Below are 27,705 nucleotides of genomic sequence, written 5' to 3' on the forward strand. Positions count from 1 at the left end.
TTCCCTCTTTCCATGACAAGCCTGGTCGGACTTCGCTACCTACCACTTTGTGAATCAGGCAACTGAAAACACCCACAGCCCTTCCTCCCAACTGTCAGCTAGCGCTGCGATTCCACCCAGCACCCCCTGTACAAGACAACAGATTAACCATTAGGCTAGATATGTTGAAAATATACAGCTTCAACCTTTCCCCAGCTAGCTCAGAGCGATGTATAGATGATTATTTCAACCGTCAGCTGCCGCATAGGCTTAAACCCCTGCACAATAACTCCTGGATTCATCTGCCCCTTGTCAAACTTGCACAGCTTTAGTTTGAGCATACATAGTGTGGCAGTTTCACTGCGGATCTAGAATAATCCAGACGGCTGCTGTCTCTTTGTTAACAGGAAGCTAAACTGATGAGTTTGTAATGCATTTCTTATCAAAGGTAGTTTCAGAAAAGAAAATGTGCCCAGTCGGTTGGGGTTGGAATTTAGCGTAATATTGAAATAGGGTTTAACGGGAATGTCATTTGTGTGTGTGTGTGGAAAATAAATATTACTCGTCCCCTTTAAAAATCACTTCACGCCAATGAAATATTTATTCTACAAATTTACTTGATTTTTTTAGTGGTAACAGATGTAATGAATTCATTGATTAGAAACTACAGTACAATGGTGCCTGATGAGATACAAGAATGTTAATTTTAGAAACTGCAGAGCAGTGTTTGCTTGGTGTCTGAAATGGTAATTCCACTGAAACGGGATTGCTGGTTTGGTTTCTGTGTGCATTACAAACTCGAGGAAATGCATTTCACTGCCTTTTTTTTTTTTTTTTATACAAAGAGAAACAGATATGCTGCTTATCTTTACATACTAGCACCATTTGAAAAGCAGGTGAGGCTCACTGGCTTTTCGTTGCAGTGTGTGCCATCTAAAGCAGATAAGAAAACATCAAGATCCGAGAATATCAAGAACGTACCATCTCACAACATTTTAAAAATACTGAATGGTGCTTACATGAGACATTCTCTTTGAAACACTGCAGCCCAAGGAACGTCTCTTTTTATTATTATTATTTTCCTTCTCTTTGTGTCCCAGGCTTGCACCTTTTGGCTAAAGGCACATAAAATTGAATGACAAATGCATTGCTCTATTTTTTTTTTTTCCTATTGGCATCTGGTGCTTAAATTTTACATTAATAATACACACTCCTTCAGTCTTAATTCTCCTCACACATAAAGGATTGAAACTCAGCCAGATATATATTCCTCACCTCTGCTTTCCCCTGAATGCTGTCAAAAGACAGTTAATAGAAAATGTGGAATGTTGCTAGGCTGGATCCTGTTATGCATTCTAGATGGCTGCTCTGATATTCTGTGAAACCACGATAAACACCAAGTTCCTGAGCTTTTAGGGTTACACGTGTGTATAGAATAAAATATAGTCTGCAAAGGTTTGGAAACCCAGCAAACTTTTAACTTGAATCTTTTGGTCAAAAAAGTCCAGGGTATTGGTTTTACGTTCCTAGGCTCTGGGCAACCCCCTATGATTCCTGTAAAACTTCAGTGTTTTTTTTACCTTTGCTCCTCCGGTTTCATTCATATAATTTAACTAAAATAAATTATGAATGCTTTACAGAGATACCAGTTGTTTTCACTTCTCTATTACTACGACTTCAGCAAGCAAAGAAGTGGTTTAAGGCTCTTGAAATTGTGGTTGATCTAAAGTCTACCGATGTCAGTGGAAACGCTGACATTGACTCCAGCAGATGGTAGACGAGGAGCTGTTCCTATCCCATGCTTCAGGTTGGCAGCTGATAAAACGGGGCGGGCAGAAAGCCACGGACACAGCGCTTTACAGCTGGCTTGGGCAACTCGGGGAAGAAAGGCTCCAGCTCTCACGGGCCTGGCTTCTCGTTCCTGTACAGAAGGATGTACACCACGTGATGCTATTTGTACGCAACAACCACCTTCCTGTTCCCCTGACAAACGTGCACTGTAGGAAAAAAGCCACCTCATTTAATACCTAATCAAATTCTAACTGATACTGAGACTAAGTCATAGGTCCATTGAACCTCAAACATCTTTGCTGATTCAGATTTTAGTATTCCCTCATACATTTCTCTTGATTTTGAGTCCCCACTCTCCATTGCCTTTTCAGTTTCTGATTCACTCTGTAATTGTTTGTCAAGTAATTCTTGCTGGAAAACCATCACAGGAAAAGTTAAAAAACCCCCACCTGTCAGTAGACCCTTTCCCCCCCGTCCATTTAATTGTCCAATTAATTTCTCCACATGTTGCACCCACACAGGATACTATTGGGGTATGGTAAAGCTTATTTGGGGAAAGGATGAAGAAAGGGATATGTGTCTAAACTGCAATTCCATTTTAATGGAGTTCCTTTTAGCTCTTGCTAAGACTCAAGTGACAAAATTATCAGAAAACGTGGTCGTTAATCACTAATACTCTCAGATCTACCAGGTATAAGATGGTGAGGTTGCTATCACTATTTGGAATTCATTCCATAGAAACATACCACGTGCATATGCGATAAGAGTAAATTGTTATTACACTTTTTGATGAGGATTTTTTTGTTGTTAATTGGACATGAAAGTGTATCTCTAACAACAAATAACTGTAACAGCTTTTTTATTTCTGTATTTCTTTTTTCTTTCTTTAAAAAAATGCAGTGTCAATTAAAGGACACCGATTCCCTTACGAGTGGTCTTTTGACAGTGACCCAAGGTATGACACGTAAAGCCAAAAGGCACATCTCTGGAGGATTCTTTACGAGTAGCAACACCCAGCAAACTGTAGTATTTCCACACCCACAGTTGTAATTCAGTGCACTGTCATAGACTACCCTTGTCTCAATACACAGCAATCCAAAGTGTCTCCTCCTTTGTCCTATTGCCTCAAAGAGGATTTGGAGACACACTGGAAGGGACACGGAGGGAAAGCTGCAGCACTAACAAGGGCAGACTGTCCTTACCCAGTTCTGCCAAACTCCAGGAGGAACCTGTCCTGTTTTTACAAAGTTAACACGTTTCCCCTTTGTAACTGAATACACTCACCATCTGATGAGTCACTGCTAAAACCAGTGAAGTTCTCTACGAGGACAAAAAATAATCTCCCATTTAAAAAACATAAAAAATTTTAAAATTGGAAAGGCCACTCACCATTGTGCTTATGAACACTTCGCTGCTTACACTCCCTCAGCTCCATTACATTCAGTGGGAAAATATACAGTGCCTAGAAGTAACTAAGGGAAAACGTAAGCACAGGAGTCCTTGGCGATTGCTCTGCTCCTTGGGATTAGAAATCTTGTATTTATTGCATTGGTTTTGCTCCTCAGAAAGAGTATTTCAGTGGATAGGACAGGGATGGTTATATGCCAGCTTCTTTGGAGCAAGGTTCTGAAAATTTAAGCTACATCTTGCTGCAACTGTTTCCTTCCTGCCAACACTGGGAAGTGTGGATTTCATCCTGCAGAAATCCAATTAGAATTATCACTTTGCTTTCCAGTTCAAAGTGCCAATTTATCTCAACATCTTAAAAATACGCATTTCCAGTATAATTCCAACCTGCTTATCCTGAAATTTTAAACTGAAATAACCTTTTCTCTGTCCTGACCATGACAAGTTGAAAAATAAATTTGTGATAAACTTCCCCTACCACGTTTCCTGAAGAAGGCACACTAAGTCCCCATACCCATTTCCCTGCCAGTACATTTTGAGTAAATTGTTGAGTAAAGAACTCATTTTCATAAACATCTTACAAATCTAGGGGACTGTATTCTTCACTTCCCAGGATTATTATTTTTTTTTTAAATATTCCTCCCCTTCCCAGTGAGTTGTCTTACTTCTGAAACACACAATGTAGAGGATATTGCTCAGTCTGGCTTTTTTACTAGGTGGTTAATATGCCACCAATAAATCGGAATATTTTTTTACAAAACTTCTAAAACTTCAGTACTGTTGATTTTTTTTCCCCTTTTGGCTGTTGTTTACCCTTGCACAAAAGGGTGTAGAAGTGTCTGTGTCTCTGAACAAGAAGAATTGAAATCTTGACATTTAACTCTGGCTTTCTTATCATCAGTCTTCAGTGGAAAAACTTCCATTTATTAAATGTTAATAGGATCAGGCTCAGTGATCCTCAATACTCTTTCAGGTTCAGCTGTAATATTTCTCTGGGATGGAGATCTTCACACGACTGTTACCTCTGAGGTCATAATTTAATTTTCATATGTAAACTAAGCATAAAACGCTGTGCAAGTTACATAGACACAGGCTTTATACACCGGTGCTTACACCATATATACCCACCCAGAAACACTTCTCTACAATTAAAAAGAGCCATTTAAAATATTAATTTTTATAAATAAAATTGTTTCCTCACAAAAGCAACACATGAAGTTCTTGGAGGCTTTTCAGCCACCACTTATTCCTAAGCCACCACCACCACCTGCTGGCTACGTGGAGTTTCAAGCCCCAAGTGCTGCTTTTCTGTCTTCAAATCTCTGCCCAAGTATAGAACCGTATTTCTCAGCGGCTCTTACACATCAAAACGTTGTTGCCAGAGGACAGATTTTTAGCATATTGGTTGCAGTTTAATAATACTCTGTTATCTGAAGTACGGCTTTCATAAAGGAGGAGAATGCGAATTGTTGACAAGCAAATTCTCTTACTCAAAGTACTTTAAGCCACATCCAAATTAATCAAACGGATTAACAGAAGCCGTTGGATTAAAAAAAACAAACCTATTGAAACCTATGCTGGTTTTACCACTTACAGATATACGGTTAAACACACTTCACAACCCTGAGAAATCTGTATATTTTTTTTTCCCTAAGTACTCCTTACTTTAGCAAGTTCTACAATGTACTCCATTCTTGTAAAGATCTGTTTTTCTCTGAACAGATGTATCCAAAAAACCCATATCATCTGATAAAAATATAAATATAAAAACAACCAAGATACCAATAACAAAGATTACATCTATAAAATAATACCAAAAGTTGCAACAGCAAAAATGGAGATGGAATATATAATTCAATGCTATGGAAAATTAAAGTACGGCACATAATTTCTAGGTACACAATGGCAAAACAAAAGAAGTAAAACACCACAATAATAAGAAGAATATTAAAAAAAAATAAAATGGAAAACTGATGTCTACTTCTGACTGTATGAGCAAAAAAAACACTCAAAAGAATTAATACTCCCGTCTCTGCCCAAGCATACAGTAGTTTGGCTGAAATCGATTGCTATGGGGAAGCGAGGGCTGGCAATTTCATAAGGGTGGAAAATAAAGCGTAAGATAAGAAACTCAGCAGTGATAACTAATAACAACTTTACTTACAACAGTGTTTGGATCTCTAACAGAGAGAGTACACAAAAGGCTAGATGTCTTTAGCAAGGATCCTGTTTTCCAAATAAAACCTAAATAGGATGAAAATACCTCTGTACAAAATAAAAACACGACTGTTAAATTCCCACTGAATACTCAAAAATACTGCACTGATAACACTGAAATACACGTGGAAGATAGGATTGAAATATTCAGAATTATTGTAAGAGGGAAACGCATGCCTTCTCGCATTCACTTTGTGTAAGACAAACTATAATGGCATAAAAATATGCAGACCACCAAACGAGGGGAAAAAAGCAAAGGATATTGAATCTACCAAACTAAATTGAGAGCCACCTTTGGAAAAAAATAAATAATGTTTTGTCCTTTCATTTTTCAGTTTGTTACTAAAGCTATACAGGGATGTCGAGCTTCCTTAGTTCATGACAAGGATCAGGCAGATCACGCAAAGCAATCACAGCCCATGACAAGGAACAGCTTTAGAAAGAAAACTTCAAAGGTAAATGCACTGTGCTAGTACTTCTGGTTTCATTAACCAGAGCCTGACGAGACTATGGCCATTACCAGAGGAGAAGGCAGCCTAACAGCAGCACTCCCACCGGCAGTATGCAGAGGAAAGAAGGCAGCGGAGAATTAAGAGAGGATTGTCCAAGTGTTGAATTAGCTGCTCAGGTTGCTTAGGTATGTCCTGCAGAATGCCTGGCGTACTTGGTGTTACACTAGGGAAATCACTTCTCTGTGAGTATAGGGTTAAATACAGATGATGCTAATTTTCAAGGCAGGTAGCATGGTAAGGAGGGACGAAGACCGAGACAAGAAAAAATACAGAAACACAATTCTGCAGAAGCCACCGAAGCGCCAGCATTTCTGTTATAATTATCACACCGATTTCACACGAAAGTCCACAATCACCTGGAAGAGGAGGAATGACAACTCTCTCCAACGAAGACAAAACTGATATATAAGATTCCTAAGATTTACGGGTCAGTTACTACTCTGAAAGTAACTATATCAACCACAAATGCCACAGGATGTCAATATGTTTGGAAATAGTGTTGCTGCCAGATGTTTTGAGAGTCAGATACTGAAAGCATCCAGAAATCCAGTGCTCAGGGGACACTGACAGCTGTCAAGAAAGTAATCTTCCGAAAGCAAATTGCTTGGAGCTCTACCTCTGAGGATTTTATTTTGTCCCGCTTCAGGAGAAAGAAGAGGGCAGACAAAAGACTTGTATGCTAAAGGCAGATTAAAAACAAATGCATATTTTGACATATTTTATATTCCTCATAGGCAGAACTCAAGGATACCGCTGAGGAAATCCGGGGGACCCAAGGGACGACTCCAGGATATTCGCTGAGAAGTATGCGGGGCTTGAGTATTGAGACTGGATATACGAGCCTAAAGGTATGATTCTTCCATTCCCTCAAGCTACAATTTTAGATGCAAAACAAGAGCTGAACTTTCTATTTAGAAGGAGAACTACCCGCAAAACTGTAGTTCAACCAGCCAACCAAAGAGACCAGTAAAGCTCAACTAGGTACTAGGCACAGCAACGCTGGAAATCCTGAATCCAAAACCAGGGTAAGCATCCTCATTCAAGTAGGAGAGAATGCTTTCAAGAATTATTCAGAAAAGAAAGAATGAAGAAAGAGAAGTTCCACAGACTGTGTTACAATAAAATATAACATGTGGTGGTGATCACGGGGGAGATCTGAAACAAAAAATAAAATAGTCCCATGCTTTTAAGAGAGGCGAAATGAAGTTTAGGGAGTTCTAAGAATGGCAGAATTATACAAAAACGGCATATTAAAGTGCACAGATATGGCACGGAATTCATACTACGTAAATCAACACGCGGAAGGATCTGGTGCCAATGAGTTCAAAGAATGCCTGTTCCTGCTCTTGCAGGATTTCAGACTGATGTAATATCAGACAAGACTAGACTATGAGAGCACAGACCCTTGGCTTGAGTCTTCCCTGTCACTGCAACCGTGTGCTCATTTAATTTACTTCTCTTCCAAACATAACCAAAGGCTTTTGCTGAGTCATGTAACTATGCAAAGGGTAAGATGCCTGTAAGTTGGACTCGTGTGTGGAAGGATCCTGTCAAAGAGCTACGATTGCGTTACTGGTTCCAGTCTCTGCAGATCCTTGCATTACGATGGTCACCACAGAACCTGTGCTGAGACTGACATTTGTCCCAGCTCCACTGTTCTCTCATATTTTCTCCTTTGTCTGAATGAAGAAATCAATAAGGTATATGTTGTTATCCAGGGCGGTGAGCCTCTTGACTGGACACAATCAAAATATACACCATGAAATGTTTTCTACTACATGCTTATATATACACGTACAGTCGTTTTCCCTTGACCAATTCTTCTATGGAACACAAGCTCTTGGTGCAAAAAAATCCAGCTTTTAAGAACTATGGAAAAGCGTAGATCTTTATCAAATGAAAACCAATTCAACTTGCAGCAGTTTTTGTATGTAAAATGAAACAAAAATTACATTTTCATGTCTCAATTTACACAAAATATCATTTGTCAACAATTAAAATCTAATTCAGATAGCACTCTGAAAATGTGCAACCTCACACAATAGCATAAATATTTTCATGTGGAACATCAAAAGCAGTTCTTCACATCCAAGAGTTATTAAAATTTATTTTGCTATTTTGTTGCTTGCCCTGAATTGGAAAGCTTATTGGCTTTGTTCAGAACCAAGTAAAAAAGCAGCATTTCATATCAAAAACAAGACAAGATGCGAGAATGGCTATGAGTCCAACTCCATTATTAGTGAGAAATATTAGCATGTCATCTGAAAATTTGGGAAATGTTTCCCATATGTTGTAAAGGAGACTATGTAGTGGGAGCCAGAAAAGTACATCCTGTTCTATTCAGCGGTGCATCTCACTTCTTTTCACCCTTCTGCTGCCTCAACATGCGAATTATATTCATTTTCCCACCCCACAATTCTAAATAAATACCGTATCGCTTCTTTGCTGCCACCCATCTTGTGATTGAGCGATCACTGAGAACCTGACAGTCCTTGCATATTTTGGTAGATCAGGAATAATTCTAACAAGAGATAAAAAGCACAAATTAAAAAAATCATCGGAAAAGTGCCTGTTAATGAAACATACTATCAGTTAGCAGCTAAGGATTTTAACGCACGTTACTCATGGAAGAGGAATAAACATCACCTCTGCATTAGGCTCAAAACTTGTAATTGATTTTATTTGTTGCTAAAGGAATCCTAGTTCAATTACCTGATGAAACTTTACAGCTAGGCAAACGTTTGACTTTTAAGTTGTTGCCCACGCCACAACTTTTATTATTGCTAAAAGTCCAAGCAACGTGTCCGGTATGGGATCACCTAAGTCCTAGAGAAGAGGAGCCAGTTGTAGAATAAACCATCCACGTTGCTAGCTGGCATGCCAGCCGGTACCTTCTGGCAAGTTCGATCAAGAACAGAACCTCCATTCCTTGTTGCCCATCTTCCTCCACAGCACAGCTACGGTGATGTAAAATCCCTCTCTACATTGTCAGACATGCCGTGTCAGGCACCACGTGCCACCGCTAAGTCAGAGAGTGATGATAATGTCAGGAACATGGGAATGGAGAAAGCAACATGCTTAGTGCAAGCAAAATCTTTTATGCAAGAACAAACAAAGGAAATTGCATGACAAAGATCAAAGATGCTATAATGATTTTTTGGATTTCCTTCAGCAGTTCTTCACAATAAACAAGGTCGGCATTCCAATTAATGTTCGGAAGCCGCTAAAACCTGCAGATGGTTTTTAAAATATTTTTTCCTCAGAAATCTAAAAAGAGATTCTTCTCTGCTGATACCGATAAACAGAAACTATTCATGCCCTCTTAGGTAGTCTCCCCTTTAAAAACCTCCCTAAATTAGATAGCAGCAAGGCAGTTCTGGTAATTTCCCCACTCCTTTCTGTCACATACCCCATTTCACTTCCCTCTCCTCCTCGCCATGTATCTATGACCTCCTTCAGCAAAGATTAGAAGACATGAAAATTGGCCTCTGCAAGGGAATTGCTATGTCAAAAGAACACCCAGGCTTATATTCAGTACTTCAGAACACAAGGATCTCAAAGCACTGAGCGCAAAATATAATATAATATTTTGAGAACACAATATTCTCAGTGTCTGGGGGGGAAAAGAACCACAGTTGTGTAGTAAGTCAGTGGCACGGTCAAGATTGAGATCTTTGCCTTGCGCCATTTTTGTTTCACATTTACCTAGGCAGAATTTCCAGTCAAACTAAAATGCCCACATGAATTTTTAAGCAGCTGACAATGGCCACATCTTACACAGTAATAATGTTTTTTCCATCCTTCCTTTCAGAATAATTGTACTGTGATAACAGGATCTGATCGGTATCAGTGAAGCACGTGCGTGTGAGGTAGCACACAGTACGTTTCCTGAAGTCACTGACAATAAGTGAATCACAGCATTACAGCGTTCAGCAATATGTACAATATCACAGGGGAAGCTATATGAGACCGTACTATGAAAAGGAATGCTAACAGAAGTTGGTGAATGGTCTCAAACAGAAAAAGTACAGCTTGACTATTTTCAAGTATATTATCAACATATTAAAGAACTTACATACTAAAATAAATATATCAATGACTTCTTTAAAAAAAAAAAAATCATCCTCTGTTCAACTCCCTCCTGTCTACTGTAACCTCAATCAAAGCAACGATACAGGGTGGGTGCTTGCTTTGTGGCACTTCAAGAACCACATATAGATTTACGTGACAACAGTCTCCTCTTTTTGTGTCGCACATAAAAAAATTACGAGGTTATGTATCCTGGCATACACAAATACCTGTAAATGTTCTAGGTACTCAGTAGAAAATATGATGACCCAGTAAATATTGTCTCGCAAATTGCTTCTGGCTTCCAGGCTGAGGGCTGGACCTACGCTGAACTCGATAAAATCTGAAGATCTCTGGTTCTAACGCCATGGACTGCCCTAGCATACTTCTCGAACTGGAGCCAGAGGCAATCAACCTAATGCTTACCTAAGCTAGGAGAGTCCTTAGGTAAGCACCAGGTTGGTTGCCTATGGCTCCAGTCCTAGAAATATGAATCAGTAGTACGTACGTTAGCGGTCACGCTATCGCTAATGTGGCTACTTACCTGAGTAAAGGTATGTATATATTCAATATGCTAGGGGTCTCAATGGAATCATCAGATGGTGAAAACACTGTGCTTGATTCTTATCTTCTTTCTCCTGTTTTTACATCAAAATGCATCAAAAGCAGTAACGCTCCCTTACATAATGCAAGCTAGGCACAATTTAACCTGGTTTGGAGGGGTTTTCTTCTAGGTTTGTTTTTTTACAATAAATTGGATTCCACATTATATGTTGATACTACATTGTGGTCTGTTGCACATTTCAATAAGCACCTCCTTCTATACGTAACAAGAACTTCAGATTACATGATATGCAGAAGACCTAGGTCAGAGGACTTAATTTTCTATGAATCTGAAGGAGAATACTCCAAGTTAGTGAACACATTGTTCCCTGAATTGTAAAAGGAGCCAACCCATAATGATATGAAATGGAAAAAAACCCACATTATAATACAAGAGTATGGCAAGCACAGGCTTTAAGAAACAACTACTCATTTTTGTTTGGAAGCAATTTGAAAACACAAATTATGCATCAAAGTGTGTCTGCGATTAGCATGATCTGATAGCTTTCTGCTGTTATTGGTTCAATATTAAATTGAGACCTTGCCCAATAACATCAACACAAATTAGCTAAGACTCAAAATGACAATCAACTTGGAGGACCTATCCTGAAAAGTGGCACTAACAACTTCCCAGCCTCGATGAGCTCTCAATCTTGCAGCTGTTTTTAAAAGCTTCCTCCCAAAGGCACATTTAGAACTGAATTAAATGCAACTTTGACTTAATTAACGTTTTAAATGATAATGAATACAATGTAGATTCATAGAAGGCATTTACATTGTGTTATAAAACTGATAAAAATTTAATAACTCTTTGTTAATAAGTTATGTCTCTCCAGACCCATAAAGCCTAAGGCAGTCGGTGCTGTAGTCTAGGGTCTAATCCAGGTTCCTAACGCAGGTGGTATAAGGAGGCAGGAGACTGACTTGACACTTGACATTTGCTCTAAGCCTGCTCTGGATCAAGCCACTGCTTGTTCATAAATACTTTATTTCATATAGTAAAGGTCAGAATTTGGGCTCAAGGCAGGGCTATGACAGAAATGCTCAAGCTGAAACGGAGCCAGCTCTGGCATCTGTCGCTTGAAATAGCTCGGAAACAGCAGAGAAGGAGACCTAACCGGCTAGCATCTGTCCCACACCAAGGAGGTAACAGGAAGAATCTGCTGCCTGGTGGTAAGAAACTGTCATGGTGAGTTTCATGACAACCAGCCACACTCAGGAACTAAAAATGCAAACATAATTTCCATGTCACCTTGCATAAGACCCTCTGCTAAATTCACTCCACAGGAGGCAGACAGCATCTTTTCTAGCTTGTCCCCATCAAAGCAAGCCACTCACTAGTCTCTTCCCTATGACCCTGGTAAGAATCACTGCTCAACATAAAGGCCTAAAGGAATTAAATGCAGACTTCTTGATCTCTCCTTCCCCTGCCTCCCCAATTCTTCAAACAATTTGCTGCTAAACTTAGCAGTGCCTCCATCCCGCTGTGATGCGAGAGCTCATCTCCTTGTTACAGACAGCATAAATTGGGCAGAGCTCCCTCTCATCAACCTAGTCTTAACATGCTGCTTCACAAAACTCAACTGAAAAGGTGTGGGCTTCATTATTTATATCTGCTGGTCATCAGTAACGAGTCGGATTGTCCTGCTCTTACCATTCTACCATCTGAAAAGGAACAGCTTTGGTTTGTGGGGGTTGTTTCAGCCCTTTTCTGCTCTTGCATTTCTACATCTCAGTATTCATCTGTATGCTCATGTTATATCCAGAAGAGAGTTAAAGACTTTAGCAGCACTCAAGTTCCATCAAAATATGGAACAATAAAAGGGATTGATGTTTTGAGTGTTAGAGTCAAACTACATAGTTGCAGTCACCTACCGTAAAAATATCTATTGTTTCCTGTGTACTACCTTACCCCCACCCCGACCTCGCCACAATTAATGTAATCTATTTAGTGTCTGAAAAGGAAATACAAAAGTACCAGTGCCTTCATATACATGAAAAAAATGATGGACTAGATACTTGGAGTCTCAAGAGGGCATATACACTGCTTCTATCTCTACGCCAGCAATGCAGAAAGCCATATCGTTGCATCAAGGAGAGGATCACCCGAAGGCCTGCACACCAAGAGCACGAGAAAGGCAGACAAATCAAAGGGCTGTTCCAGTGGAACCACTGCTCCAGTGAGCAGTTCTTGGCTGCTAGTTAAGACTGTGATTGCATACATTGAGTCCATTTATCCTACCTCTAGTGGAAACACCTGGGTGCACCTCTGTACAAATGCCACAAGGAGATGACTGAAAGTAAGTAGGTTAGGCAGGATTGCAAATATAAACTAAGCTTGGAAGTGGAAAGCTAACTTCATTCCCAGCAAAACAGATCTCATGGTGGCTGGCTTCTGCTTTGCCCGTACCACAGGCTGTGGAGCTGGCTGCAAACACGGCAAATCTCCAGCACGTACAAGCATTGACTTCATGGCAGTGGCCACCACCATGAGAACCTCTACAGAACAGCGCAGGAATCTCCCGCATTAGTATTTTGGTTTTTTCAGTTGTTCCATTGCCTTGTTTTATATGTTTCAAAACCCCACTGGCCAGTTTTGGTAACAGCAGCTCACTTGAAAGCAGTTCATTCTGAGAAGGTGGCCGAGGAAGGTGAGCCGCTCTTCGCCATTACCCAGCAGCCACACAGACTACACTGAGGTACACGCCTTTTCCTCTCCCACTCCCAGCTGTAGTAGACTTGCATCTTCACTAAGTTATCTAAAACAGTATTTTATCTGCAAAATGGAACACTAAAATATACACAGGTTTCCATTTTTACATTACTGTCAGTATTTTGAAAGGGGACGTATGCAGCCTTGTAGGGGTATTTAGAAGAAACGTCACAGCCATGTCAGTTCTCAGGACCACAAGGCTGAATACATGAGAACTGATGTAAGCAAAGTAAAAATCTGTCACCCCAAAAGCAAGAACAATATTTGGAACTAGTTTTACATAAATCAGTATATCAGCCACAGCATGTTTCACAGGCTTATTGTTTATATTCTCTGTGGTTTTGAATTAACAGGAATTTATTTGGCACTGTGTCTCATTCTAATGTCCCGTTTCCATTAATCTCATTCATAAAAAAAATAAACAGGCTACACAACATAATGCTATATCATTGTCCAGTACACAGAGGTGGGGTCATTCCATAGAAGTGAGCTGTAAAAAATGTAACAATCTGATTATAATCACTTGCTTATGACCTTATGATGCCACCCCTGAGGGGCAACATCTGTCTTTCCTTTCCAAGCAGACTCGATCGCTTATTTACTCCCTCTGTTTCTTCTTCCTCAAAACATTAAAGGTGTGCTATTGCCTTTCTGAGCAGGAAAAAGATGAGACAGTGTGACCACAGAGGGATCAGCGGGTTATATTAAAGAGAAAAGTGTTTATGCAGCATATGTAAAAGCAATGGTTTCAGAACAAATGACCCTCCATCCCTCCTGTGGCCACAACAGGATTCGCACAGCTCAGAAAAAGTGCGTAGCGGGAGAGAGCAGTGGTAGCACCCTACCTTTTCCTGTTCGAGTATCATCAATACAATGTAAATGGGATCATATTTATAGCTGGTTTGAGAATCTCGGAGTCAGTAGCCACCACAAGGTGGTACACACATCCTGTCAAAGGGAAACCACTGCTGCTAAAGGGGGAGAAGGAAATTCTGGCACTGAAAGTTGTCTTTGGTGGGGCACACACAGGCCCTTCCTGCACCTTAGATCACCCATAAAATCAAGTATTCCTTGTTGTCTTGGCTACTCCAGCGAGACTAGAGCAGTAGTAGGTTAGTTTTGTTCCATAGAAAGCAGAGGGTATAGCTCTTGCATTCTAGGAGAGATGAAGACTACGCTGTCTATCCAGCCAGCAATTTGGGAACCCAGGACTTAATATTCAACTCATTCAGAAAAGCCCGAGTGCAGTTACACGACCGATGAGTTCTAGATGCACTGACCGATGTAAGCGTTATACATTCTCTCTAGCTAAGTCAGTGACACGTCTTTCCCATTCCCACTATAGAATTTGTTATATATAGAATAGGTTTTGAAGTTGTAAAGACACACAGGCAGAGCCTACATTGCCCTAAGCAGCACAGGTCAATGAAGAAGCTAGAGTTTTCCTCAACCTAACTTGTTAAACCACATTGCCAGACGTAGCTGCAGCACAGTGTGCCAACCTTGGTTCAGCAGCTCTCCTTCTCCAAGCCGCCCAAAATGTCCATCTGATCTTGCAAAATGTGATTTCAAGTCCTTCGAAAAAGACTCAGCATCTAACCTGTCTGTCCACCATAAATCACGTGATGGCACTAGAACACCAGATGGAATATCTGGTTCTAAACTGGGCCCGGGACACAGGTAGGTAGGTACATGCTTTGGCTGCTTTCAGAAGTTAAGCTTCCTCCAACTTGTCTTACATGGTCTTTCCTTCCACAAAAGATGGCTAGGAGTTCAGACTGAACCCTAAATTCAAAATATAGTGATAATTAGTCTTGTCTTTTGTCTCCAGAGAGCCCTGATATCCACCAAAGCCATAAAGTCTCCACACAAAGCTTCTCAGAACCATCAGAGTGTGCCAAGGCATGCTTTCTCACAAGCTCAATTAGATCTGTGTGGGCCTAGTATCAAGAATGTCTTTGGAAATTTAGATTCCCATGGCAGTGGGCACAGCAACAAATTTAGAGGTTTGCTTTTGGAACATGAACTTGTGATGTTCCTGAGAAGCACAGCCATATGGTGATAGACACAGAAATTAAATGGTTTAGGTCAAGATTCTGTCTGTATCAATTAATCATTTGAATGGCACTCCCCAAGATTTGGCACAGACTTAAGCAGAAACATCACACTTAGTAACATAATTTCACTGTATAAACCACCCCAGGTTTTTCAGTGGCTAAGTGCCTCTCTTCACTCTAATTTCCTTGAGTCTCCAGTGCAAAAAATACTTGGACTGTTTGAGTGCTGGTCATGTAGCAACCCACCAAAAGCAGCTAAACCTGAAAAAGCATATACACACACAAATTTTAAATCCTATTTTCTTACATTTAGAAAAATCATATCCAATTTTTTTTCCCCAGACAACTGCCTATAAACTCAAAAGCTATTTTAATGTGATTACATTTAATCAAAATATGATTTTCATTTGCTGGAAGTACAAGCAACAATATAATAACAGAGAAAATCATTCACAGTGGAAAATACACTGCAAGTGTTACTTTCTCTATGTATTAAACAATTAGTACCCTAAATCCTGTGTACATCATTGAATATGTAAATTGGTGTCTTCTACTTGACATCAGATTTGTACAAACAGCATTAATTATTATAAAAGCTACTCACTGTTTCAAGTTTCATACAATGGTCTGTGATTTTATTTACTTTGGGGAAGAAAAAAAAAAGCCTCCTTTTATAACCAAAAGTATATTAAAAAAAAAGGGGGGGGGGGGGGGGGGGGGAAATGAAAGAAAGAAATGCATTAAGCAATTGTAGAAGCAACCCAACCCAACTGGGGCACCATGACCAAAGCAAGCCCTGTAATAATATAATGACCTTTAATGAGTGTCTGGGGAAACAATACAGTCCTAGCATAAAAGACAAAGGGCAAAACCCATCATGGCTCCACTGACACTAATTCAAAATGATTTTCAGAACAACTAAAGAATGTAAGAGTGGTAATCTGATCCACCAATCTGACCTTACTTTGATTCTGGGGCCCTGCTGCTGCCATTTCTAATTGTCAAACACTCTACATTTCACATCTGCTCATATTTAATGAAAAGCTGACTCTCACCGCCATTCTTTGAGTTAACTAGCTCTGTCAAGATGGGCATCATACGACCCCTGCACACTGCAAAGAAAACACACTGATTTCTGTTGAAGCCCTGCCAGTGAAACGTTGCATCTGTGTGTATATATATTAATTGGAAAAGAAAGGCTTATGCTGCTTTGCAAAGAGTGTGAATTGGTATTGATTTTCGTACTTATTATTAACAGTCAAAGGTGACTAGTCTCACAAGGGGAAGAGTGAGATCTCTTTTGAATTGATGGAGTGATGAAGGGGGGAAAGGGCCCCTGAAAGATAGGATGCTAAAAATCCTCAAAGCTGTCAATATCACTTAGCCTTCAAAATATAGCGTAGATCTACCGTGTTTCCCCAAAGTATTGGGTTTTTTGGTGGAAATAATACCATTATTGCGGAGGGGTTTGGCTCAGCAGGCAACACAATCAAAAATGTTTACGTTATCTGCCTCTGTACAGTCTTAAGTGAACTTGAAAGCTACGGTAACCTATAAATTACGGTTTTTCTTTCCTTACCAAACAGTGCTAATGGCAGAAATTTTACCCATTTGTAGGGGATGTATTCATTTAGCCTGACCTGGTTGCTGTTAACACCAGTGTCGGGACCTAACCACATATTCTCTGTACTAGTCTGTATTAAGGCAAACTATACCGGGCACTGTGTCACTGAGGCTGTTAGGCTGCATAAGTAACACCGCCCGCAGTAATTCTCAATCCAGGAAGGTTTCTTGTTTGCTTTTTTTAACTATGTATATTTTGCTGTGTTTTACCCTGATAAAGGCCTCTTTAAAGGATAAAAACTCCTGGAACTTAGAATAGGACTTAAAACTGGGAACCATCTCCCCTGAGCTGACGCACAAGTCGCAACCAAGTAGATAAGAAGAACATTCAGAGTGCTTATACACACGTACAGAGAGAAGATTTCTAGTAAAATCTCTAAAATCCTATTAAAATCTTTATCTGAGAGTCTTTGAACAAAAAAAGCTAACAAAAATCACAGTACTGTTATACACTCCACACTTGTGTCCAGAAAAATAGTTCCAAGTGTCAAACTAGTTAAAATCATTCACCACTTGGACTAGATACTGCAATATACATATGGTATCAAAAGGAAACCAGACACAATCTACTAAACTATGTTACACTCTTAGCCATGGAAAGCATTTTTATCTGTGATGACTTGTAACAAAGCCGACATGCTTCCTGATCAAAAGCCCTAATACTGCTTTATAGATGTTTCTGAATAATTTTGTAGCTTTTCTTTGCTACTTGGGTGGGGAAAGGAAAATGGCTCCTGTCCCAAGACATAGTTTTGCCTGTTATGAACATCTGAAGAGGATAAGAAAATGAAAAAAAAAATTTAAAAATCACCATTTTTGTATTTAACAACCTTCAGTTGTTGACATCACACTGATAAAGCAAGCTTTGAAATCCCTGTCATTTCGCCCAAAGAATTAATGGCTACGCAGAACTGTTCTACGTTCTCTGCCTTCTCTCTCTCAACTCTGACCTTTTGAAGGAGCTTTTGGGGCATATTCCAGAATGGTACTGTCCTACGGGACAGATTCCACAGTTAATTTCAAAAAGCCTGCATCAGGAAGTAAGCTTGCATCAGGATAGCCCTTCTAAAAAGGCACCACAAAACGTACAACCGTTTTTACTAAGATTTCTGCCGTTTCACTGTTGGATGGAAGGCCCTGCCTTACTGAGGCTGAAGGGTTACAAACAAAACTAAAGACAATGGGTAGCAGCATAGAATAGAATTGCAGCTGCCACGGTTCAGCAGCTAAGTTGTACCCTGTATATTTATTCCCTGCCCGTTGTATGCTGCTCTAGTGCCAGCACCATTAAAGCTGTCTGCTTAGCACCGGTCATAGGTTTAGACACAGGCCTGTTCCTCCACTGCAGCACCTATTGTTTAATTAATGACAATTTATATTGTATGAATTAAATAAAAAAGATGTCACCAAACTGCACTACTAAGGTCCTGCATGCTATTGCAAAAGCATGCCTCATAAAGAGCACACGAAGCAAAATAATGAATCACATTTTTCATCTTAAAAATAAATTAAAACAGAAATATAGATACAAAGCTGTATTAAATGTGGGTTTGACTTTTTTTTTATAAAAAAAAAAGCATCAGCCCAGTAAAACTCACAGAACTACAATGTACGACACAAGACGGGGATGATACCACAGACATCACAGACATGGAACAGCATGTGTTGGTGTTAAAACTTACAGGCACGTAAACTGGTGGAGCAATCATTAACAGAGACAGAAGAAAGTGGGAAGGCTCTCTCAAGGGTGTCCATGTTACTATGTACACTGCCTGACATGCAAGAGCAGTCACGCTCAGAGCGTCCGCAATCAAAACAACATGCCAGTTTCATTCTCTTGTAGATGGACATCTTGGCTATAACCATGTGTTGGATGGGAGGAGAGGAAGAGCAGCAGGTTAATGGCAAGGTTATATATATAACAAGGCAGCTGGAAGGTAATTTAAGGGATTTAACACAGGCCTTAGTTTATGTTAACAGTCTTGACCCAGGGAAAAAAAAAATGCAATGAGATTATTGATAACACTTTGGCTGTACATTAAAAGTAGGGCAAAAGATAAATTGCTCTTTATTTCTGTTCAGTCTTATAGGGTGACCGCAGACATGGGGAAGAATTACTGTTTACAGTCAAGTGTTTGGATCAAAAAAGAACATAGTAAAAACAGAGAATCCTAAGAATATATATTTTTCCCTTGGCACAATTAATACTACTGAGTTAAAATGATTATCTGTTAGATATTTTTAGCCTATCTTGCTTCCTGTAAGAATCAAAGACTTTCTATATATATGTATGTATGTATACACAGACAAAAACACACATACACATGTATTCTTACGCACACACTCACACACACATATACATTATACACATACATACATATACATATATGTAAATATATTTATTCTTAAACATATGCTAATAATTTCTCTGTATTAAACTGTGCCAGGGAACTCCTTTAATGCAATAAATTACACATTACTAAAGAGTTACAAGATGTTCATAAAATTTTCTGGAAAATTTACTTCATTTACATTATATCCTCAGGAATTCAAATTAACTGTTGACAGAATACCAAAATTTGCCCATATAAGAGACACAACTAATAATGGTAAATATGCTTGACATTAAAATCAGTTCACAAATAAGGCATCACCAAAAGCACACAGAGCATCGGTCCACTGAAACATGCTGAACCAACCACTGGCACGTTTCCTGCTCGGGACTCACAGGTAGGTTGGGAACCAAACCACTGAATGTAGAATTAGGGGCTAATGCCAAAAGGAGGGACGGGTTAGAATGGAACTTTTTTAGCCTTCAGTCATTCCAATGTCCTTGTTAGGTATTTCTGGAAATATACAGCATCTTGTTTCACAAACGGGCGTGTAACCCCCACCGTGCCATTTTGTACGTTACCTGAATCACAGGCACGTTCGAGTCTGAAGAAACGCAAAGGCCACTTGGATTGTTTCACATGTTGCGCTGAACCAACACTTTTGGTAATGGTTTAGATTGAACTGACTCAATTATACTAAAAACGAAACAGAACACTGACAGGCAAAAACAAAACCTTAAAAGCAAATGCAGAAAAAAGGTAATGTTTCTCTGGCCTGTACCCTCAGTTTAGGATGTCTTTTTTGCATTATAGTAATGACATTAATTTAAAATAATTTCTCTTTCTTTTGTTCCTTTTTTTTTTTTTTCTTTTTTTTTTTCCTCCCCGGTTTCTTAATGCCACAGTCACCAGGGAAGAGGGATTGAAATCGCTCAAATGGGTCAAGTCCTGTTCTAAGGCCTTGATGGCTTGCCATACAGTATACTTGTCAAGCAAGGGTAACATTATGATTGTGGAAAACAGGCATTGAGGGAGATGAATGAGTGATCTCTTCAGCAGCGACTCCATTCCTCTAAAACTTTGCTCACATGACTAATGCCATGTTCTTTTAGCATCCTAGTAGAGTTATCTTACAGCTGTTCAGAAAGTCATCATGCAGCGTCAGGCTTGTTCATTGCATGGTACATCATTCCTCAGAGCTTGGCTTTTAGTAAGGAGGTTTCCACTGCAGCTTTTGATGCACACACATTCAAACTACACAGAAAATTCAAAACAGCATTCATTTTCCCATGGTTTCCCTCTGTCTAACTCTTCCCAACACATTCTTTAAAATCGAAAAGTTGGGCAGAAAAAGAAAAGCAAAATATGTTACCAAAAATGTGGAAGTCTTTCCATTATGCCTATTTTATTATTTTCACTTTAAGGGAAGGAAAGCAAAATAAAGGGCATTTGTGAGACACACTAGCAGTAGGTGAGGCAAAAGGCAGGCCCATTTTGTTTTAATTATAGCTGTTTTGAAGGACTTTTTCTAATCAAATGCTGTAGCAAAACACACTGCTCAGAAATTCTCAACCGCTAAGTCATTGGTTAGTAACAGTCCCTGGGTTTCATTTACTTGTAGCCATATCTTGTCAACAGTCAATAATAGGATAGGACACATTTACGAAAATTAAAAGAAATCATCCTTAAGGGCAAAGAGGCTTGGGAAGGAAAACTTTTTGTACCATTTTCACCAGACTTAAACCAATGAAGGGAGAAATTTAAGCCCTTCTGCTCAACAGGGGAAGGACTCCAGGGCACTTCTCAAAAGCGATGCCCTTTCAGGGACTGTTTTTAACTATTATTATCAGTTGTTCCAGAGATCATGCATCATTTTAATATTTTACATCATTAACATGCAGGAAACAGGCTTGGACCTGGAAATGTAAGTAGCAGAAAGGACTTGCTACAAGGGTTTCAACCAGTATATAAGCAACTGCATACCAGAGCAATACATTTAGGAAAGAAAACATGCTGTTACTCTTCATTCCCTTTATACAGTCATTATTACATTCATACCAAATACAATACTTATTTTCTTTTAAATAAAGCAAAACATGGATTATTAGTAGAGATGACTAGTGGACAAGATCAAAGACAAGACAGAAATGATTTTAAACGGTTCAGCCACACACATACCATTTCCTATAAAACTTGCAGAAACATTAACAAAAAATGGGACTCATCAAAGAGACAGGGGGACCTTAAGAACAGCCTCTGGGTGGGTGTTAAATTCAGTTGACACCTGTACCACCTGCATCAGAATTGACTCATTTCTATTCATGGAATTCTTATGGATGTTGAATAGAACTGCTATTTTAAACTAGTAAAAACGTAAGTTGGGCCATAAAAGAAATTACTTCCCTATTTTCAACTGAATAACCAATGGACAAAAAGGAAGATCAGATCCTTCTACCCAGTATGATGACAATCCCACAGCATTTGTGAAATGAATTAGTATCAGGGGATGTTATCATGGACACGGAAATCAGGCTACTTAAATAATTTACTGACAAAACAAGGTATATATGACCTAGCCATTTTCTGATTTGTTAAGAGCAAAAGGAAAGCAAAATTTCTGTCTTTTATTGATGAAGTAAATACTTCTGAAAAGTTTTATTTTGTTGCAGTTTTTCTCAGAAGACAATAGCCTTCCATTCTCATAAGGAAAGAATGTGCCTCAAATGTCTAAGTTTCTAGCAGTACCTCGCCTTCTCATCGCAAAAACTCAAAAAGGCCAGGCAAAATGTTTAGATTGTCTGGATCTGAGGTGTTACTTAGAGTTCACAAACAGTAATAGGAAGTATTTCCAGCTGCAAAAATAAGCAAAGGAAACTGCAGATTATTCCCTACCTAAGATATCAAGGAACAGCTCTTGTGGGTTTTGGGGGTTTTTTGGGGTTTTTTTTTGTTTGTTTGTTTGTTTTTTGTTTGTTTGTTTTAAAGCAAGCAGAATAATGTATGCCTTCATCTTTGCTGATTTTTATTTTTTTTTTTAAACTTTACAGTCTACCCAATCATCGTGCTCCACCCATCACTAACATTTTCCTTGTGACCTTACGGTAACAAAAAGTAGATCTACGAGGACATCTAGTGGGTCTGTACGAGATAACAGCTGGTTAAGAAGAACTGGAGGTTTCTTGACCAGCAGAAGGTAAAAACAGGTCCCACCAAAGAACTGAAATGCACACAGCGTCATTTCAATTCATCAAGTTCTCATGATCCACACTACGAGTAAAATAACAGCAGCATTGAAGGGCGACCAGAGCGATCTGATCGCCTTCTGGCAATGCTGGTTAGCATCATGAGACTGAAATACTGAAATATTGGAAGGATTTTTGCCAGCACAGTTTCAGTTTCCTGAAAAATACAGCAGCATATCTTAAACTGTTTGTGAGGATTCATTTTCTCTTAGCACAACAGGCAAAGCTATCTCTCCATTATTTAATTTCTATAGGACGACTTCAAGACCACCAAGTCGGCTCGTTCGCTTCCCTAGCTTGCGACTTGTGCAATCAAAGAATGTTAGTTAGTTGTTTTCTATAATTCATACGATGCTGTTTGTTGTCAAAACTCTAGAAACAGCAGGTGACCTACGTGGACATTCTGTATTTTAGTAGCTATAAGAATGACTCACGGGTCTTGAAGTAATGGCACATTTATAGACCAATTCATTTTAATTTTGAAATCTGATCATAACCTTTCCTTCATTACCTTACAGAAGACTCTCCGCCAGCGTACTTTCAAAGCTAACTGCATTTCTGAACAAACCCAAGCTATTGGGGAAATGGAAAAAAACAAGTCAAAGCTATGTGACCTTTTCTTTTTTTAATACTCTCTAAGCATGAAGAACTCTCTTACTTGTTTATTTATTCCTGTTTAAACTAATTTCTCTGGTCCATAAAGGCCTCAGCAGAGAAACATATTTAAAATAAATACCTTGGTTCAAATAAATCCAAATTACTTCCAGTATTTTGCCTCCAGGTCAATAGGATTCATCATTTTATCCATAGAAATTAGTTTCTTTCTGGTTTATTATTAAGTATTGATTCTTATCACGCTGACCTCTCTCACAATCTGCTGTGCTGTGCTGCCCCATCTTTCTGCTGTGTCACTCCAGTGGCTGAAAATAGATCTTGGGAGAAATTTCTGCTCTCTGTCTGGATGCTTTCTACCACAACAGGATCTCAATCCTTTAGCCTAGTTTGCAGGCAACACAGTAGGTTAAATAGTAAATAATGATAATCATAAGCAAGGCCACTGCAATTCCAAGCTGGCAAGCTCTTTATAATGCAACTCCAGGAGCGTGTGTTTTTCCCGGATCCTCTGCAAGATCCAATGGCATGTACGGCTGGGGGGGGGGGGGGGGGGGGGCGGGGCGGAGAGGAAAGGGGAACATCTCAATCCTATTTAAGACCTAAAGTGTTATCACACAATAAATTGAGAATATCTGGTGAAATGCTGAAGTTTCATAGCCTCGCTTACTTCAAATAGCTGCAGTTACACGGTACGGCTAGCAGCCTCCGCCGGGCTCAGTAACGCCTCGCTGCAGCTAGGAAATATTTGATCCCTCTTGCTACTTGAAAGAACAAGCTCCTCTAATCCCAACACTGTCCTACAAACAGTACATTTCTTTGCAGTGCTTGTATTCATAAGGAGAAAATTCTTTCCATGTCCCAAATGCTGTGTTTATCTAAATTATCACGACTGTACACACTGAAAGTGGCTGAGGAGAGCCTTCATCGAGTCTGCACCACTTCCAAAGTGGGATGACTTGGATTGACATGAAGTGGTCTATAAAGTTCATATTCTATATATAATAATAGCATAAAACTTTACAGTTAAGGTCCTGAAAAGTCATTGTGGCTCTACTCAAGTAATTTATTTCAAAATAAGCAAGCTGGGGGAAAATAATCACTGTAGCTTGTTTCCTGTTGGAGATACCGGTAGGTTTAAAAGACAGCCACACCTTTAATTCATTGTCTGGCTTTCCCCCATCTCCTTTTTATTTTTTTTTTTTTTTATTATTTTGCTGATGAGGACAAAGGAGTTAGACCAGGACAGTGAAAGAGCGTGTTGCTCTTTGTGTCAACTATCTAATGAAAAAGACAAAGCACAAAAAAAAATTGAAGAGGGGTCTGACAATGAATTGCACTTCACCAGGCAAACAGGGCTATAGTGGTCATTACCCCAGCCTAACCAGTATCCCTAAAAATTCGTGAGGTATCTCTAGAATCACTTCAAGGAAATGCTATCACCAAGATCTCATTTTCAAATAGGGATGAAAGAATAAGATCGTGGAAAAAAAGGGGCAACAAGGTGGAAGAGGGGGAAACTGCTGTATTTTCTTCAACGTCACCCTAATCTCCATTGGTGTAAACGATGAGAAACTTGTGCGTATGACGTCACTGCTACATGCAACATAAATAAAGAAAAGAACCAAAATACTGAACAAAAATACTCTCTTCTAGAGAAAGACAGGTTGGACCGCACTCTGGGCTACAGGGAACCCATTTTTACTCACAATAGATCACTATCAGTGTGCAGTTAAAATATAGTAGGGGCCGTGTTCCAAGGCAGCAAGAGGAAAAATAAATCAAAAGTTTGTCAATTGTCATAGATTACAAGAAATTCCTTCAAACACATCAATGTACACACGATATGTCCCCTCTGGGGTTCAACCCCCACCGTTCACAGCAAGCACTGTCACTGGAAAAAATATATAGAGAATTAGACCACAGCTGTTGCACAAAGTGAAAGAAACAGGAGTCGTCGGTCATCCAGTTTAGAGAATTCATCCCAACATGGCTGCATTTTTTATAAACATATACATGTATTTGGCCCCTTGCTGCAAAAACTACAGTTAAATGGAATAGGAAAGAGATTGAAAACATTAAAAAAAATATTAACAATCTGTGAATAAAATTTCCACATAAGCATTTCTCTGGACAACGTGACATCAGCATTTATATGTTATTCAGGGAGTGGGATGGGTAGGAAAAACGGGATGGCAGAGAAACTGCAAAAGGAAACAAGGTTACTTTCATTATCCCTGGCCTTGTGGAAACATACTGATCTGCCCTGAATTATTAATATTAGGCCTAACAGGTTTGGACAAATGGCTATGTAGGTCAGACTCACGTTTAGACCCCGACAACGCCACAAGCTAATGTTCATACGGTATCTAAATGGATGTGCGAGCCCGGATGCATTATTAAAGAATGTGGTTTTCAAGTGTCACAGGAAACTGCATTAATTAATGCCACCATAATTAAGTTTTCCATGTAAAGATATTCTTTCACATTTAATTCACCTGAATGTGTCAATATTTTTACATACAACCTTTCATCTTACACATTTTCTGCATTCAGCTGCCTCTAATTGCTATGTTACTGGCTAATTAGAATATATATTTATCATATAGGACTACAAATACGCATGTGTGACTATTTGCAGTGCTTTTGAAAATCAAATTGACATATTAGCTGTTGACAGATCAGTTGACAGTTTCCTAATTCCATAGGGAAAGAGTATTCTTAATTTATGCTTTGTTTTGGTTAGACTGCAATTTTAAGACCAATGATTTGTATAGTTTACAGATGTATAACACAGTTAAGATTTTTCAAAGCGATTAGTGATCTGAAAGCTAAAAACTGAGATATTTTATTTGAATAATAGACTGCACTAAAGACTTACCTTAAAAAAACCAACCAACAAAACCCCCCAAAACCCCAGGTCCCATAAAAGGAATCTTAAGATTGTCATCAAAATCTGATCAAAAATCACTAATTAATGTTTACATTTTTCATTTAAATTTTGTTGCTGATTGACAGAACTTTAAAAGCAAAGCAATTCTATTATCCCTAATAGCTGTGAGCACGCTCCTAAGTGGAATCTGCTCCCAGTTATCACTATACCTGTGACCATATGGGTGTGGATGCAGGAAGGGAGAGGGAAGAGGGCAGATGGCAGACAATGAAAGGGAAATTTAAGATTTTACTCTCACTGACCTTTTTTTTTCTTTCTTTTTTTTTTTTTTTCTTTCCCACCTGACTCAGAGGGTTCCCTCCTTAGCGTTCAGTGCTCACCGCAGCAGCTCTGACAGCCACCGCCACCTCCTTCTGCCTTACTAACTCCATCATTCTGTTTCTTCATCTGTCCCACACCCTTTCATTTAATGGACTGATACATGTGACCATGCCATTTGGAACGTTTCCTAGTGCTACACAAAGAAGTTGTCACTCTCACCTCTCCACAGCCCTACTGCTGGCAATAACATCCCTTGTGCTGGCTGGGTCGCTGGACACTCCATTTTCTCCGTGCTTTCCTACTACTGAGGATGTTACGCTCATTCTCATTAATGTCTAATAAATGGCTCTTGCCCCTTATACTGTGAATTCCGGATTCATACCTTCTAACAGATTTCAAGGAAAAGTCTGGATCTCCCATTACTATGGCAGCTCTTTGGGAATTTTTTTTCCTGTTCTTAATCAGCGCATGTGTCAAAAGCATACACTATGTGAAGGAGGAGTAGAGAAGAAATAGAATAGGTCTTTTTTTTTTTTTTTTTGGACAGAATCAGATAAAATTAAACAGGTAACATTTATTTTCAACTGTTGGTTAATTTGGAAAAAAATATTGGGTTTGAGAGTTACAGGCACCCTGAGGCATCTGTAACTGGCTTTACCAGAACTTACTCAGCAGCTTCATTGGCTTTGGCAGCAGTTCAAAGGTCACATTCTCAAATGGATAAACTGTTCTTGAACAATTTTTTTCCAATATGTTAGGCAACGCATACATTCCTTCCACATCAGGCATGCTTTCCATGAGCTTTGCTCTCCTTGTGGCTACTGGGAGGATAAATACCATTTTCTGTCAGTGTTTCAGCTGCTTTCTCTCAATCATACTTTGTCCCACACTCCTGTCTTTTTTGAGGGAGAGGAGTTTCTTTATAAACCCTAGTGACTTTTTTTTTCCCCTTTTAAAATCATGTTCAACAATTCCTCAGTTTCAGGCACCCCTTAAAGGCAGAGAATGTCCAGTTTAGGCTTTCTCGCATCCTCTAAGACTAAGACAGTGATAACACTATGACTGGATCTATACATAAGAGGTTTTCTCCTTTTAGAAGTAATGGTAAAATAGATAAAATCCAACTCTTCTGAGATCTTTCAGTTTACCTAATCAGTACTTTTGAACTGAATGATCTTTTTCATGGCATGATACCATGGGATGCACATAAATATTCAGATATCCATTGAGAAATGGATCCCTAAATCCTTTTGTTATCAGTATTACAAATATGCTTGGGTCAGACACATCTTTGACTAAAACATGGTAGTGATAATTCCTCCAAAAAGTCCTTT

General features: G+C 39.2%; 1 protein-coding gene across 15 annotated transcripts in view; it reads right to left on the reverse strand.

The window, feature by feature from the left end:
* Nucleotides 1-27,705, reverse strand: part of KCNMA1 (potassium calcium-activated channel subfamily M alpha 1) — a 555,223-nt gene that overhangs the window by 128,768 nt on the left and 398,750 nt on the right. For 10 of the 15 annotated variants that reach the window (XM_080403227.1, XM_080403225.1, XM_080403230.1 and 7 more), the window contains one exon: nucleotides 27,040-27,192. The exons of the other annotated variants lie outside the window; for them this stretch is intronic. In XM_080403227.1, coding sequence (XP_080259353.1) covers nucleotides 27,040-27,192 — 153 coding nt within the window. The remainder of the gene's footprint in view (nucleotides 1-27,039; nucleotides 27,193-27,705) is intronic. 15 annotated transcript variants of the gene reach the window in all.

The sequence above is a fragment of the Falco punctatus genome (genome assembly GCF_963210335.1).
Source record: "Falco punctatus genome assembly, chromosome: 9".
Classification (NCBI taxonomy): domain Eukaryota; kingdom Metazoa; phylum Chordata; class Aves; order Falconiformes; family Falconidae; genus Falco; species Falco punctatus.